This window comes from Entelurus aequoreus, linkage group LG17 (genome assembly GCF_033978785.1).
Source record: "Entelurus aequoreus isolate RoL-2023_Sb linkage group LG17, RoL_Eaeq_v1.1, whole genome shotgun sequence".
Taxonomy (NCBI): Eukaryota; Metazoa; Chordata; class Actinopteri; order Syngnathiformes; family Syngnathidae; genus Entelurus; species Entelurus aequoreus.
Window position 1 is genome coordinate 23,176,828 of NC_084747.1, and position 18,120 is coordinate 23,194,947.

Genomic DNA, 18,120 nt, shown 5'->3' on the forward strand with positions numbered 1-18,120 from the left:
AGAGCAAAGCGAGACCAGCTTGCTAGTAAATAAATACAATTTAAAAAATAAGAGGCAGCTCACTGGTAAGTGCTGCTATTTGAGCTATTTTTAGAACAGGCCAGCGGGCTACTCATCTGGTCCTTACGGGCTACCTGGTGCCCGCGGGCACCGCGTTGGTGACCCCTGGCATATAGCAACTAATATATTTATAAACATTTAGCAACTAATTACTTATCAATGTTTAGCACTGCATATTTCTTCATACGTAGCTACTGATATCTTAAAAATATTTGGCAACTAATTATAAATATTTAGCAACTATTGTATATATATTAATATATTTAGCAACTAATATATGTTATAAATATATAATGGCTAATTATCAATGTTTAAGCACTGCATATTTCTATAAATATTTAGCTACTGGTATACTTCAAAATATTTGTTGACCACCATATTTTCAAATATTTAGCAACTAATTATTTAGCGACTAATATATTTGCAAATATTTAACGACTAATATCAATATTTAGTGTATAACATTTATTAATATTTAACTACTAATACTTATTTAGTGCCTAATGTTTCTAAATATTTAGCAACTAATGTATTTGTAAAGTATCTTTATCAGTATTTATTCTATACTACATTTTTTTCAAAAGAGCGACTAGATTTCGGAGATTGAAATAAAAGCGTGCTGTTGAGGCCCCGCCCTCGTCTGTCTGGCGTCTTCAAATAGTTTGACATAAAAACGCAACGAAAGTTTATTTGTATTTCTAAACACTTGTTTGGCGTTACTCACTTTTTGCAAATGCGTCACGGCCAAATATGCAATACTGCCACTAATAGATTGCAGTCCTGTAGAGAAAGATGCTGCTTTCACAGCGCCGACATGACACTGTCACTTTAAGAGCTTTACTTTCAAACATGACACTGTCACTTTAAGAGCTTTACTTTCAAACATGACACTGTCACTTTAAGAGCTTTACTTTCAAACATGACACTGTCACTTTAAGAGCTTTACTTTCAAACATGACACTGTCACTTTAAGAGCTTTACTTTCAAACATGACACTGTCACTTTAAGAGCTTTACTTTCAAACATGACACTGTCACTTTAAGAGCTTTACTTTCAAACCTCTTCTTCACAAAGTGCTAAAAAAGTCAAAGGCTTGTTGGATATTTTTTATTGTGATGAAAGAAATAAAAGTCTTTACGTTGTGAGCAGGTCATGTGACCACAGTCAGATTGTTCCTTCATGTCGTCAGTCACATGACCTCTTTGGCAGTTGCCGTGGTAACCATGTGTCCCTTGACTTCTGCCGGATATGAAAAAGATAAAAAGTGGCTGGCTGTCCATCACAAGCTGCTGTCCTGCAAGAGCGGCTCAATGTCCTCCGCGTCGCTGGTGGGCGTGGCCAGAGGGCCGGCGTCCTGAGCGTAGGCGGCGGGCGTGCTGCTGGACTTCCTGGCCGAGCAGGTCTTGATGTCGCCCGGCGGCGGGCGCTCGGGGATGAAGGCGGCCACGATGAGGGCGAAGACCACCGCGCACGCTCCGAAGAGGAAGGGCGGCCCGGGAACGCTGGATTTCTGCATCGCCATGACAACACTTTAGCAAACAGGCTGGCGCAATGCCGCTCATGTCCACAGAGGGCGACCATGAGTCCGTTTATTACAAAACATAACATGAATTTATGTTGCTTGAACTGAAATATTTCTTATGAAATAACATCATTTTTGTTATTGAACTCAAATATTGTTGCTCTAATTACTTCCATCAGATATTCTACTTTGGGGGAAATATTGCATATTTTGTGTTTGCCATAAAAAAACTAGTTTTCTTAGACAAAAAGGGCATAAAATAAAGAAAAAGACTTTTTAAAAACCTTATAGACGGATGCATCTGAAGTTGATCTGTAGATTTAAAGGTTGGAAGTATGACTTATATTTTTAAAAGCTTTTGAATGATGACTTCAAATCAATGTTTTTATTAACTAGGCTCAAATATTACACTTCCAAATATTTTTGGCAGAAAATGTTGCATATTTTGCCATCAGAAAACAAAATAAAAAGGACAAAAAACAAAAAGTGAATAATAAAAACTGGAATAGATCCAAAGTTGATCTAAAAATGTCAATGTTGAAAGTAAAGCAAAACAAAACTACTTTTACTTTGTTTCAACTTTAATGAGTGGGACCAAAGTGTCATTGCTCAAAAAATACTAATGACTTCAAGTCAGTGTTAGCAATTATTGACATGTTAAGGCTCAAATTCATTCACATCAAATATTCCACTAAAAGTATTTTTGGGGAAAAATATTGCATATTTTCTTTAACAACTTTATATTAACATATAGATCTGAATTTGATCTGGAGATTGATGCATTAAAAAAATAATACTATTATATGACTTGACATTTTGATGACCTTTCCAGGACCAAATATAAAGTATATAGTATTGCTTTTAAAGTCCAAATATCAAAATGCTTGAACTTTTCAGTGTGGCTCTCAGTCAACACTTTAGAGCTATGCTGCCCCCTGGTGGTCAATGTCAGTACTTTCAAGCAGACAATGACTTCATCACTTTGCTGTGTGTAAAAATGTGCGTGTGTGTGTGTGTGTGTACCTTTACGTGCTGGCAGTGTGTGTGTGTGTGTGTGTGTACCTTTATGTGCTGGCTGGGTCTGGCAGTGTGTGTGCGTGTGTGTGTGTACCTTTACGTGCTGGCTGGGTCTGGCAGTGTGTGTGTGTGTGTGTGTGTGTGTGTGTGTGTGTACCTGCACGTGCTGGCTGGGTCTGGCAGTGTGTGTGCGTGTGTGTACCTGCACGTGCTGGCTGGGTTTGGCAGTGTGTGTGTGTACCTGCACGTGTTGGCTGGGTCTGGCAGTGTGTGTGTGTACCTGCATGTGCTGGCTGGGTCTGGCAGTGTGTGTGTGTGTGTGTGTGTGTGTGTGTGTGTGTGTGTGTGTGTGTACCTTTACGTGCTGGCTGGGTCTGGCAGTGTGTGTGTGTGTACCTGCACGTGCTGGCTGGGTCTGGCAGTGTGTGTGCGTGTGTGTACCTGCACGTGCTGGCTGGGTTTGGCAGTGTGTGTGTGTGTGTACCTGCACGTGTTGGCTGGGTCTGGCAGTGTGTGTGTGTACCTGCACGTGCTGGCTGGGTCTGGCAGTGTGTGTGTGTACCTGCACGTGCTGGCTGGGTCTGGCAGTGTGTACCTTTACATGCTGGCTGGGTCTGACAGTGTGTGTGCGTGTGTGTACCTGCACGTGCTGGCTGGGTCTGGCAGTGTGTGTGCGTGTGTGTACCTGCACGTGCTGACTGGGTCTGGCAGTGTGTGTGTGGGTGTGTACCTGCACGTGCTGGCTGGGTCTGGCGGTCGCCGGCTGCACGTCACTGAGTTCCACGTTAAACAAGAAAAAGATGAAGCCGTAAAGTGCAGGACCCAAACCATTACACAGACCACGGATCCCTGTGATCATGCCCTGAACCACACCTGTACACACACACACACAAACACACACATGCACAGTTAGTATATTGTGCACTTGTGTTGTCCGGGTACCAAAATGTATTCCATCATTTTCAAAATAAAGGGCACCTAAAATCCAAGACAAGGAGTTCCAGGATCATATTCAAAGTTCTCCTGTGTCCAGAGACTTATTTATTTATTTTACAAACATAATAAAAATGATAAAAACATGGACGTCATCATAGCAGTATCGACTAGATACGGCTCTTGTACTCTGTATCTTTACAGTAGATACTTGTATGGATCCATCTATTTGTTGACATTGAGGGGTGCTGTCAGCTCATGTGTCCTCCTAGGGCCCACTCAAAAGTAACAGTGGACACATAAACCTTAGACTTTGGTCAGGCTGATTAGAAAAAGAAGTACTAACCAAATAAATATCCTCCATAAGAAAGGAGTGACAAAAATGACATGTACGTACAATGATGTAATGTACGTACAATGATGTAATGCACGTACAATGATGTAATGTACGTACAATGATGTAATGTACGTACAATGATGTAATGTACGTACAATGATGTAATGCACGTACAATGATGTAATGTACGTACAATGATGTAATGCACGTACAATGATGTAATGCACGTACAATGATGTAATGTACGTACAATGATGTAACGCACGTACAATGATGTAACGCACGTACAATGATGTAATGTACGTACAATGATGTAACGCACGTACAATGATGTAATGTACGTACAATGATGTAATGCACGTACAATGATGTAATGCACGTACAATGATGTAATGTACGTACAATGATGTAATGCACGTACAATGATGTAATGTACGTACAATGATGTAATGCACGTACAATGATGTAAAGTACGTACAATGATGTAATGCACGTACAATGATGTAATGCACGTACAATGATGTAATGTACGTACAATGATGTAATGCACGTACAATGATGTAATGCACGTACAATGATGTAACGCACGTACAATGATGTAATGTACGTACAATGATGTAATGCACGTACAATGATGTAATGCACGTACAATGATGTAATGTACGTACAATGATGTAATAAACGTACAATGATGTAATGCACGTACAATGATGTATTGTACGTACAATGATGTAATGCACGTACAATGATGTAATGTACGTACAATGATGTAACGCACGTACAATGATGTAATGCACGTACAATGATGTAATGTACGTACAATGATGTAATGTACGAACAATGATGTAATGCACGTACAATGATGTAATAAACGTACAATGATGTAATGCACATACAATGATGTAATGTACGTACAATGATGGAATGCACGTACAATGATGGAATGCACGTACAATGATGTAATGCACGTACGATGATGTATTGTACGTACAATGATGTAATGCACGTACGATGATGTAATGTACGTACAATGATGTAATGCACGTACAGTGATGTAATGCACGTACAATGATGTAATGTACGTACAATGATGTAATGTTTCTTAACTAAAGTGACAATAATACAAATACACATTCAACATTTTGCGTTTAAGAAAGCTGAAGTGCAGTTTGCTGTAGTGGTGACTGACTCTCCTGGTGGTGTAGTGGTGACTGACTCTCCTGGTGGTGTAGTGGTGACTGACTCTCCTGGTGGTGTAGTGGTGACTGACTCTCCTGGTGGTGTAGTGGTGACTGACTCTCCTGGTGGTGTAGTGGTGACTGACTCTCCTGGTGGTGTAGTGGTGACTGACTCTCCTGGTGGTGTAGTGGTGACTGACTCTCCTGGTGGTGTAGTGGTGACTGACTCTCCTGGTGGTGTAGTGGTGACTGACTCTCCTGGTGGTGTAGTGGTGACTGACTCTCCTGGTGGTGTAGTGGTGACTGACGCTCCTGGTGGTGTAGTGGTGACTGACTCTCCTGGTGGTGTAGTGGTGACTGACTCTCCTGGTAACTAGTCAGCTGGTGTTAGGTCAGCTGAGGCCAGCGTTCAACACATTTGCTTTCTCAAACATGTCATGAAAAACACACAAAAGTGATATTTTGAGGTGAAATTCATGTTCAGACATGCAGATTTTAGCGGGAATTTCCCGAGCCTGCACAATACTCCTCTTGTCTCTACACTGTTTCCACTGGCAAGTGCTGTGTGTGTGTTGACTGACATGTGCCTGGGCTCTTATTACCAGCCATGTCACCACATCAAGTCCATGGAAAATAAATACTGTACATTCCAGACTATAAGCCTCTGCTTTAAACCCTGCGGCTTATAAAACGGTGCGACTAATTTATGGATTTTTTTTCTGCTGACGACCATAACGCAAATAGTTTTACAAAAAATACAAAATAAACATTGAAAAAAATGTTGTTTGTGCTATGGTGCCATCTTTTGGACGAGTTCGCTCACTGCAGGCGCCACAGTGTCCTTCCATTTAGTGCTTTGAACTGGTGTCGTTCCATCTTCTAGCCGTCCATAGCGTTTCTACATTCATCACTCAAAGCAACATTTTTACAATATAACTAAAACTATTCTTACTTACCATGGCGTCCCATGTGTGGTGTGTAGGAGTGTTTTCGTGCATATTTTTACATGCTGTCGTAATGTAATCAAGCTAGCGTCGTTAGCATGAGCTAATATGCTAACACATTTATGAGTGTCTGTGTTAGTATTATTAACTTACAATGGCATTCTTTTTGTATTGTTTCACTTTCACAATTCACCAAAATGTCACCATGGAGTTATTGAGTCTGTTTAGCGGATTGGAGAGCTCTCCAATCCGCTAAACAGACTCAATAACTCCACGGTTAGGGTTGACCATGACTTCTGTTTTGCTTGATCAGCCGTTTCACTGCCGTGTTACAGACACCGTTTGGAAACAATGAAGGTATGTAAATAAAAATGTACTCAATATTTCTGTGTAAATAACTCATTTAGCAAAGTATATAAATCGGCTAATATATGTACAAATATTTTTTTTAGGGATGTCCGATAATGGCTTTTTGCCAATATTCTGATATTGTCCAACTCTTAATTACCAATACCGATATTAACCGATACCGCTATATATACAGTCGTGGAATTAACACATTATTATGCCTAATTTGGACAACCAGGTATGGTGAAGGTATGGACCTTAGCCTTCCCGGTAAGGTCTATTCAGGTGTGCTGGAGAGGAGGCTACGCCGGATAGTCCAACCTCGGATTCAGGAGGAACAGTGTGGTTTTGGTCCTGGTGGTGGAACTGTGGACCAGCTCTATACTCTGGGCAGGGTCCTTGAGGGTGCATGGGAGTTTGCCCAACCAGTCTACATGTGCTTTGTGGACTTGGAGAAGGCATTGGACCGTGTCCCTCGGGAGGTCCTGTGGGGAGTGCTCAGAGAGTATGGGGTATGGGACTGTCTGATTGTGGCGGTCCACTCCCTGTATGATCAGTGTCAGAGTTTGGTCCGCATTGCCGGCAGTAAGTCGGACACGTTTCCAGTGAGGGTTGGACTCCGCCAAGGCTGCTCTTTGTCACCCATTCTGTTCTGAACTTTTATGGACAGAATTTCTAGGCGCAGTCAGGGCGTTGAGGGGATCTGGTTTGGTGGCTGCAGGATTAAGTCTCTGCTTTTTGCAGATGATGTGGTCCTGATGGCTTCATCTGGCCAGGATCTTCAGCTCTCACTGGATCGATTCGCAGCCGAGTGTGAAGTGACTGGGATGAGAATCAGCACCTCCAAGTCAGAGTCCATGGTTCTCGCCTGGTAAAAGGGTGGAGTGCCATCTCCGGGTTGCGGAGGAGACCCTGCCCCAAGTGGAGGAGTTCAAGTACCTGGGAGTCTTGTTCACGAGTGAGGGAAGAGTGGATGGTGAGATCAACAGGTGGATCGGTGCGGCGTCTTCAGTAATGCGGGCGCTGTATCGATCCGTTGTGGTGAAGAAGGAGCTGAGCCGGAAGGCAAAGCTCTCAATTTACCGGTCGATCTACGTTCCCATCCTCACCTATGGTCATGAGCTTTGGGTTATGACCGAAAGGACAAGATCACGGGTACAAATGAGTTTCCTCCGCCGGGTGGCGGGTCTCTCCCTTAGAGATAGGGTGAGAAGCTCTGCCATCCGGGAGGAGCTCAAAGTAAAGCCGCTGCTCCTCCACATGGAGAGGAGCCAGATGAGGTGGTTCGGGCATCTGGTCAGGATGCCACCCGAACGCCTCCCTAGGGAGGTGTTTAGGGCACGTCCGACCGGTAGGAGGCCACGGGGAAGACCCAGGACACGTTGGGAAGACTATGTCTCCCGGCTGGCCTGGGAACGCCTCGGGATCCCCCGGGAGGAGCTGGACCAAGTGGCTGGGGAGAGGGAAGTCTGGGTTTCCCTGCTTAGGCTGCTGCCCCCGCGACCCGACCTCGGATAAGCGGAAGAAGATGGATGGAGGTATGGTGAAGATAAGGTACTTTTTTTTTAAAATTAATAAAATAAAATAAGTTAAATAAATTAAAATCATTTTCTTGAATAAAAAAAAGTACAACAATATAAAAACAGTTACATAGAAACTAGTAATTAATGAAAATGAGTAAAATTAAGTGTTAAAGGTTAGTACTATTAGTGGAGCAGCAGCACGCACAATCATGTGTGCTTACGGACTGTATCCCTTGCAGACTGTATTGATATATTGTTAATATTAATAACTGTATCCCTGCAGACTGTATTGATATATTGTTAATATTAATAACTGTATCCCTTGCAGACTGTATTGATATATTGTTAATATTAATAACTGTATCCCTTGCAGACTGTATTGATATATTGTTAATATTAATAACGGTATCCCTTGCGGACTGTATTGATATATATTGATATATTGTTAATATTAATAACTGTATCCCTTGCAGACTGTATTGATATATTGTTAATATTAATAACTGTATCCCTTGCAGACTGTATTGATATATATTGATATATTGTTAATATTAATAACTGTATCCCTGCAGACTGTATTGATCTATATTGATATATAATGTAGGAAGCAGAATATTAATAACAGAAAGAAACAACCCTTTTGTGTGAATGAGTGTAAATGGGGGAAGGAGGTTTTTTGGCTTGGTGCACTAATTGTAAGTGTATCTTGTGTTTTTTATGTGGATTTAAAAAATTGTTTTTAAAAAAAAACAACAAAAAAAACGATACTGATAATTTAAAAAAAAAAAACGATACCGATAATTTCCGATATTACATTTTAAAGCATTTATCGGACATCTCTAATTTTTTCTTTGAAAATTTAGTGGGTGTGGCTTACATAGTCCAGAAACTATGGTACCAGTGTTTTTTTCAAAAGGCAGTGTAGGACATTTTTAATTCATTGATACTCCATTCATCCATCCATCCATCCATTTTCTACCGCTTATTCCCTTCGGGGTCGCTGGAGCCTATCTCAGCTATAATCGGGCGGAAGGCGGGGTACACCCTGGACAAGTCGCCACCTCATCGCAGGGCCAACACAGATAGACAGACAACATTCACACACTAGGGACCATTTAGTGTTGCCAATCAACCTATCCCCAGGTGCATGTCTTTGGAGGTGGGAGGGGCCTATCCCCAGGTGCATGTCTTTGGAGGTGGGAGGGGCCTATCCCCAGGTGCATGTCTTTGGAGGTGGGAGGGGCCTATCCCCAGGTGCATGTCTTTGGAGGTGGGAGGGGCCTATCCCCAGGTGCATGTCTTTGGAGGTGGGAGGAAGCCGGAGTAGAAGCCACACAGTCACGGGGAGAACATGCAAACTCCACACAGAAAGATCCCGAGGCCGGGATTGAACTCACGACTACTCAGGACCTTGGTATTGTGAGGCAGACGCACTAACCCCTCTACCACCGTATTCATTAATACTGCGGTACTTTATTGGTACCAGTATACTGTACAGCCCTACTGTGTACACACACACACACACACACACACACACACACACACACACACACACACACACACACACACACACACACACACACACACACACACACACACACACACACACACACACACACACACACACACACACACCATTACCTTGCTGGTCGGGGGCGGCGCTGTGTGACACGAGGGCGGAGACTGCTGGGAATGTGATGGATGACATGGCCGCCACCGTTCCCGCCGCCCACATCATCCTGGAAGACAAACACACACCTGAGGTTGGCGAGGCGACGCTACTCCCCGGTGACTCTCAGCTCCGCCCCCGACCAGGACGACTCACCAGGGCTCAGATCCGAAGGCGTACCAGGCCAACTGGAACAGCTGGAAGCCCAGACCGAGGAGAACCGTGTTCTTGTTGCCGATGGTCCTCATCAGCACGCTGAGGAGCAGCGTCTGCAACACACACGCACCTGTCAGCCAGGGGGAGGGGCTTCTTGCCCCATCACCTGACCAGCGAGGCGCACCTGAGCGATGATGGACAGGACGCCCACCATGGCGATGTAGGCGGCGATGGCAGCGGGAGAGAAGTTGATGACCTGGAAGGTGACGGCGTTTTAGCTTGTTGCGTGTGAACAAACAGGAAGTGAAAGGTCACCTGTCTGAGGTAGAGGAAGAAGCTGGAGTACTGTCCCGCCTCCGGCAGGTAGGACAGGAAGACGGTGACGCAGATGAGCAGCACGGTGGAGTCTTTCCCCACGCGGCGCAGAGACTGCACGCAAGAAAGTCAGCCCGTCAATCAGGCGCCGGCGAGGCCACGCCCCCCCACCCTCCAACCCTGGGACTCACGGCGAAGGGGTCGGCCTGCTCCCAGGAAATGGGAAACCCCCAGGACGTCAGACGCATCTTGTCGGGCAGCGACTCGGGCACCGCCAGGAAGACGAAGGCGATGTCGGCCACCGAGATCACCGTGGCGACCAGGACCACCAGGCTGTCACCGTACTTGTCCGACAGGTACGCCCCGATGGCCGGGCTGGTCACCAGGCTGGCGGCGAACGTGGCGGACACCTGGACCAGGGCGCTCGGTCACCACGTGCACTGAGGGGAGTGTGTTTGCGTGTGTGTGTACTTGCATGTGTGTGTACGTGCATGTGTGTATGTGTGTGTGTACGTGCGTGTATATGTGTGCGTGCATGTGTATGTGTGTGTACTTGCATGTGTGTGTGTGTACGTGCGTGTGTATGTGTGTGTACGTGCGTGTGTGTGTGTGTGTGTACGTGCATGTGTATGTGTGTGTGTACTTGCATGTGTGTGTACGTGCATGTGTGTATGTGTGTGTACGTGCGTGTATGTGTGTGCGTGCATGTGTATGTGTGTGCGTGCATGTGTATGTGTGTGTACGTGCGTGTGTGTGTACTTGCATGTGTGTGTACGTGCATGTGTGTGTGTGTGTACGTGCGTGTGTGTGTGTATGTGTGTACGTGCATGTGTGTGTGTGCAAGTGTGTGTGCGTGCATGTGTATGTGTGTGTGTATGTGCATGTGTATGTGTGTGCGTGCATGTGTATGTGTGTGTGTATGTGCATGTGTATGTACGTGTGTATGTGCATGTGTGTGTGTGTACGTGCGTGTGTGTACGTGCATGTGTATGTGTGTGTGTACTTGCATGTGTGTGTACGTGCATGTGTGTATGTGTGTGTACGTGCGTGTATGTGTGTGCGTGCATGTGTATGTGTGTGCGTGCATGTGTATGTGTGTGTACGTGCGTGTGTGTGTACTTGCATGTGTGTGTACGTGCATGTGTGTGCGTGTACGTGCGTGTGTGTGTGTACGTGCGTGTGCATGTGTGTACGTGCATGTGTGCAAGTGTGTGTGCGTGCATGTGTATGTGTGTGTGTATGTGCATGTGTATGTGTGTGCGTGCATGTGTATGTGTGTGTGTATGTGCATGTGTATGTGTGTGTACGTGTGTATGTGCATGTGTGTGTGTGTGTGTGTACGTGCGTGTGTGTGTGTACGTGCGTGTGTATGTGCATGTGTGTGTGTGCAAGTGTGTGTGCGTGCAAGTGTACGTGTGTGTGTGTACGTGCATGTGTATGTGTGTGCGTGCATGTGTCTGTGTGTGTATGTGTGCGTGCATGTGTATGTGTGTGTACGTGCGTGTGTGTGTACTTGCATGTGTGTGTGCGTGTATGTGTGTGTGTGTACGTGCATGTGTATGTGTGTGTGCGTGCATGTGTGTGTGTACGTACGTGCGTGTGCGTGTACTTGCATGTGTGTGTACGTGTATGTGTGTGTGTGTATGTGCATGTGTACGTGCATGTGTATGTGTGTGTGCGTGCATGTGTGTGTACGTGCGTGTGTGTGTACTTGCATGTGTGTGTACGTGTGTATGTGTGTGTGTATGTGCATGTGTACGTGCATGTGTATGTGTGTGCGTGCATGTGCGTGTGTGTGTGTGTGCGTGCATGTGTACGTGCGTGTGTGTGTGCGTGTGTGTGTGCGTGCATGTGTATGTGTGCGTGCATGTGTACGTGCGTGTGTGTGTACGTGCGTGTGTGTGTACGTGCATGTGTACGCGTGCGTGCATGTGTACGTGCGTGTGTGTGTGTGCGTGCATGTGTATGCGTGCGTGCATGTGTACGTGCGTGTGTGTGTGCGTGCATGTGTATGTGTGCGTGCATGTGTACATGCGTGTGTGTGTGCGTGCATGTGTACGTGCGTGTGTGTGTGTGCGTGCATGTGTACGTGCGTGTGTGTGTGCGTGCATGTGTATGCGTGCGTGCATGTGTACGTGCGTGTGTGTGCGCGTGCATGTGTATGCGTGCGTGCATGTGTACGTGCGTGCATGTGTACGTGCGTGCATGTGTGCGTGCATGTGTACATGCGTGTGTGTGTGCGTGCATGTGTACGTGCGTGTGTGTGTGCGTGCATGTGTACGTGCGTGCGTGTGTGTGTACTTGCAAGTGTGTGTACGTGTATGTGTGTACGTGCATGTGTATGTGTGTGTATGTGTGCGTGCATGTGTATGTGTGTGTACGTGTATGTGTGTACGTGCATGTGTATGTGTGTATGTGTGCGTGCACGTGTATGTGTGTGTACGTGCGTGTGTGTGTACGTGCGTGTATGTGTGCGTGCATGTGTACGTGCGTGCATGTGTGTGTGTGCATGTGTGTGCATGTGTGTGTGTGCATGTGTGTGCATGTGTGTGTGTGCATGTGTGTGTGTGCGTGTGCACGTGCGTGTGTGTGCATGTGTGTGTGTGTGCATGTGTGTGCGTGCACTACCAAGCCATACGCGGTGCTCCTCTGCTGCTCGTCGGTGACATCAGCCACGTAGGCGAACACCACCGAGAAGGTCACGGCGAAGATTCCTGACACGGAGATGAGAGCAAAGTACCACCTGCGTGAACACACACACACACACACACACACACACACACACACACAGACACACACACACACACACACACACACACACACACACACACACACACACACGTTTGATGTCAGAATTCCCCACAGGCTGATCCGGTCACACGCCGCAGCTCAGACGCTCACATGGCGGTCATGTGACCCGGCAGGCGGCCTCACCAGGGGCTGATCCTCATGAAGGGGATGGGCGCGCACGTGAAGAAGACTGTGAGGAGGAGGAAGGACTTCCTGCCCCAGATGTCCGACAGCGCGCCAATCAGAGGCGCCGACAGGAAGGACAGGAAGCCCTGGGGCGGCGAGCGAGCGTTAGCGTGCCGAGCGCCACGGGCGAGGTCGCGTGCTCACCTTGACGCCTTGGACGAGTCCGTTCATCAGGAAGGTGTGCTGAGGGAACGTCTCGTGGAGGACCTGCAAGAGGGAAAGTAGGCGTGGCTCAGCTGGCTTGGCTAGCGTGGGCGTGTCACTCACAGTCAACATGGGCGTGGTCAGCAGTCCCCAGGCGAAGAACTCCAGGAAGATGACCACCACGGCATGCAACACCTTGGCCCCGCCCTTCCCCTGCTGAGACCACAACAGGAAGCATCAGCGGAAACTACTTCCTGTGCCATGCTTGTAAAGCATTCAACCGTTAGCATGTGTTTGAACCATTTGGGCTCCCATCAAGTTTGGTGAACATTAAAAGTCCAGAGGACCCAAAATATCCCAGATTACCCGGTTTTCAGGGACATTTTCCCATTGAAATTGAATGGCCCATTTTTGAACTTGCACAATTCCCACATTTCTCAACCGCTTCGAAGCACTCCACACTCCACTCACCTTGGACAATCAAACTACCATCCACTCACCTTGGACAATCACATTACCATCCACTCACCTTGGACAATCACACTACCATCCACACACTCCACTCACCTTGGACAATCACATTACCATCCACTCACCTTGGACAATCACACTACCATCCACACACTCCACTCACCTTGGACAATCACACTACCATCCACACACTCCACTCACCTTGGACAATCACACTACCATCCACACACTCCACTCACCTTGGACAATCACACTACCATCCACACACTCCACTCACCTTGGACAATCAAACTACCATCCACTCACCTTGGACAATCAAACTACCATCCACTCACCTTGGACAATCAAACTACCATCCACTCACCTTGGACAGTCACACTACCATCCACTCACCTTGGACAGTCACACTACCATCCACTCACCTTGGACAGTCACACTACCATCCACTCACCTTGGACAATCAAACTACTATCCACTCACCTTGGACAGTCACACTACCATCCACTCACCTTGGACAGTCACACTACCATCCACTCACCTTGGACAATCAAACTACTATCCACTCACCTTGGACAGTCACACTACCATCCACTCACCTTGGACAGTCACACTACCATCCACTCACCTTGGACAATCAAACTACCATCCACTCACCTTGGACAGTCACACTACCATCCACTCACCTTGGACAATCACACTACCATCCACTCACCTTGGACAATCAAACTACTATCCACTCACCTTGGACAATCACACTACCATCCACTCACCTTGGACAATCACACTACCATCCACTCACCTTGGACAATCAAACTACCATCCACTCACCTTGGACAATCAAACTACCATCCACTCACCTTGGACAATCAAACTACCATCAACTCACCTTGGACAATCAAACTACCATCCACTCACCTTGGACAATCAAACTACTATCCACTCACCTTGGACAGTCACACTACCATCCACTCACCTTGGACAGTCACACTACCATCCACTCACCTTGGACAGTCACACTACCATCCACTCACCTTGGACAGTCACACTACCATCCACTCACCTTGGACAGTCACACTACCATCCACTCACCTTGGACAGTCACACTACCATCCACTCACCTTGGACAGTCACACTACCATCCACTCACCTTGGACAATCAAACTACTATCCACTCACCTTGGACAGTCACACTACCATCCACTCACCTTGGACAGTCACACTACCATCCACTCACCTTGGACAATCAAACTACTATCCACTCACCTTGGACAGTCACACTACCATCCACTCACCTTGGACAGTCACACTACCATCCACTCACCTTGGACAATCAAACTACTATCCACTCACCTTGGACAGTCACACTACCATCCACTCACCTTGGACAGTCACACTACCATCCACTCACCTTGGACAATCAAACTACCATCCACTCACCTTGGACAATCAAACTACTATCCACTCACCTTGGACAATCACACTACCATCCACTCACCTTGGACAATCACACTACCATCCACTCACCTTGGACAATCAAACTACCATCCACTCACCTTGGACAATCAAACTACCATCCACTCACCTTGGACAATCAAACTACCATCAACTCACCTTGGACAATCAAACTACCATCCACTCACCTTGGACAATCAAACTACCATCCACTCACCTTGGACAATCAAACTACCATCCACTCACCTTGGACAATCAAACTACCATCCACTCACTTTGGACAATCAAACTACCATCCACACACTCCACACACCTTGGACAATCAAACTACAATCCACACACCTTGGACAATCACACTACCATCCACACACTCCACACACCTTGGACAATCAAACTACCATCCACACACTCCACTCACCTTGGACAGTCAAACTACCATCTACTCACTTTGGACAATCAAACTACCATCCACACACTCCACTCACCTTGGACAATCACACTACCATCCACACACTCCACACACCTTGGACAATCAAACTACCATCCACACACTCCACTCACCTTGGACAGTCAAACTACCATCCACACACTCCACACACCTTGGACAATCAAACTACCACCCACACACTCCACTCACCTTGGACAGTCAAACTACCATCCACACACTCCACTCACCTTGGACAGTCAAACTACCATCCACACACTCCACACACCTTGGACAATCAAACTACCACCCACACACTCCACTCACCTTGGACAGTCAAACTACCATCCACACACTCCACACACCTTGGACAATCAAACTACCATCCACACACTCCACTCACCTTGGACAATCAAACTACCACCCACACACTCCACTCACCTTGGACAGTCAAACTACCATCCACACACTCCACTCATCTTGGACAGTCAAACTACCATCCACACACTCACCTTGGACAATCAAACTAAACTACCAATTTCCCCCAAAAATTCAGAAATTCCCAGAATTCCCGGTTTTCCAAGGCCCCTATTTTCACCTCTTCCTGGAAAGTTTTTACAGGCCACATTTTTCAACCGGTTTTGACCATTCCATCTTCAAAACATTGTTCTTAATGGGGACAACAAAACTACCATATTTAATTGCGTACAAATTCCAGGTTTTCACGAAATATCCATTGGAATTCAAACTGCTACTACGTCAACATTTTCAAAGCGTTTTGACAAATCCCAACACCAAGCCATTCAGATCATTTAGAACAAATGTTGGATTACCTATAATTTACATTTTGTAGGAAATCCCCATTCGAATGAATGGACGTATTTGTAGTTATACAATGTCCGAAATTCCCCATCGCCATTTTTTTTTACTGGATTCCGATCTTAACCTTGCACCCACCCAGTTTTCCCGAAATTTCCAGCAATTTCCTCCATATTGACAATACACAAACCTCTCCATATCCCACATTTGTCAACGGATTGGTAGCATTCCAACATCCACTCACCCTGAACATTCAAGCATTTCAGTTTCTCTCACGCATATCAGCAGTTTGGCGGCTCTCGCATATTTGTAATAACATTTCGTTAAAAATGAGCTGCGAGCTGCAAATGCCCCACGGGCCACACTTTAAACACTCCCGACGTATACTTTATTCATGTTATTATTTATGTACAGTATTAGATCAAATACAAAGTTTGACAACTAATAGAAAGTTTTTATTAGATGAAATACAATGTTTGCATTAGCTGTCAAAGGTGCTTGTATTACAAACAATAGCAGATATGTCAAGTAGTAGCTTACTACTTTGTATTTGATCTAATACTGTCACTGTTTACACTGTTAGCTGCTAGTGTTAGCCGCTAATGCTAATTCAGCCGGCTAGTCACTGTTTATACCATGAATTGATTAACGTGGACCCCGAGTGTAAAAACGTATTGGGGTGTTACCATTTAGTGGTCAATTGTAAGGAATATGTAGTGTGCTAAGCAATCTACTAATAAAAGTCTCCATCAACCAACACTGTTAGCTGCTAGTGTTAGCCGCTAATGCTAACCCCGCCGGCTAGCGGTGCTTACCGCGCTGCGGCCCAACATGATGTCGCTGCTGGACTCGCTCGCTGCCTTGCCCAGCGGGATCATGTCACATGTTTCGGGTGCGTGAGACGAAGCATCGCCCCGCGGTGACTGCGCCTCTTCCAGCGTGTAAAGTCGTCCTTGAAGTTGGAAAGCGACGTCAGCTCCAGCTAGACTGAGTCAGGCGTCTTTTGGACTGACATTTGAGTCCGTCAAGTGTTTTGGTCACCGGGACATGCCGGAAGAACGGTGCGAGAGCCTACTTGTCCATGTATCGAGGCTTTACTTCACGGCATCAAAGTCATCGAGAGTCAATATGTTTGTTGAAGAAAAAAAGTTAAAAGCCAAATGCAGTTGTCTCTCCCCTCAAGTACAGCGTGTGTGAGCTATTTGCGTTATTGCTAGTTACAAAACGAGCGCACTTTCGCAAAAACGCAGCTCCACCTCTAGCCTGTTTATCTTGAAACTGTTCCTAGATCAGCCTGTGTTGTGTTCTTAAGCCTTCCACTCGACCACTCAGACTCCAGATCAGCTCGTGTGTCTGGATTGATCAATGTACGACGCAGTGGCGCTCGAGCGTCGAAGTTGTCATGTGACCGCGCAGCAACACAAGCCCCGCCCACTGGTGTTGGCGCACTGCCTATGAGAACGTCAACAGCCCACTATTTTGCAGGCGGATCGGGTAATGACAGCAACAACTAACGGGTCACTATTTCGCAAAAAGAAAAACGGCGGGCTCATTGATACAAAAAGCTAGCGCCCATGCTAAGTAACGTGCCTCTGTGGCGGCCATCTTGGTGAGGGCTAAGTTCACATTAAAACCCATAGATACTAAAATTACAACATGTTCCCATCTTTACTTTAACGTCACCATCAAATGATGTGCTTTTAATAAACACGTTTTTGCGGGGGGAAAAAATATGTAGAAGTTTATTCCCAGTGTCCTTGTTTCAACTGCACAGCGAATGCAGCACAAAGTGTAAGAGTTTGACTTCAAGCACAGAATGTCCCTCCTTTGCC

The 18,120-nt window shown here is 46.1% G+C and overlaps 1 protein-coding gene across 2 annotated transcripts; it reads right to left on the reverse strand.

The window, feature by feature from the left end:
- Positions 1–1,151: 1,151 nt before the first annotated feature.
- Positions 1,152–17,837, reverse strand: mfsd14bb (major facilitator superfamily domain containing 14Bb). Of its 2 annotated transcripts, none has more exons than XM_062025300.1 (12): positions 17,104–17,837; positions 13,246–13,335; positions 13,123–13,185; positions 12,937–13,064; positions 12,631–12,745; positions 10,194–10,412; positions 10,003–10,116; positions 9,872–9,943; positions 9,688–9,800; positions 9,504–9,601; positions 3,330–3,472; positions 1,152–1,570 (listed from the first exon to the last, which is right to left on the reverse strand). In XM_062025300.1, the coding sequence occupies exons 1-12, from the start codon at positions 17,164–17,166 to the stop codon at positions 1,340–1,342; spliced, it is 1,449 nt and encodes a 482-aa protein (XP_061881284.1). In that variant the 5' UTR covers positions 17,167–17,837; the 3' UTR covers positions 1,152–1,339. The 2 variants fall into 2 exon arrangements, with proteins under 2 accessions (XP_061881284.1, XP_061881282.1); XM_062025298.1 differs by having other exon boundaries at positions 13,246–13,338; positions 17,104–17,835.
- Between the last annotated feature and the right edge of the window lie 283 nt (positions 17,838–18,120).

What these genes read in the sequence shown, in the direction of transcription:
- mfsd14bb (XM_062025298.1), bottom strand. Translation starts at nt 17,166, where the DNA reads ATGATCCCGCTGGGCAAGGCAGCGAGCGAGTCCAGCAGCGACATCATG. An exon ending in TCATGTTGGGCCGCAGCGCG is followed by an intron (nt 13,339 to 17,103) that starts GTAAGCACCGCT and finishes TTGTGGTCTCAG; the next exon opens with CAGGGGAAGGGCGGGGCCAA. An exon ending in GGAGCACCGCGTATGGCTTG is followed by an intron (nt 10,413 to 12,630) that starts GTAGTGCACGCA and finishes GCCCTGGTCCAG; the next exon opens with GTGTCCGCCACGTTCGCCGC.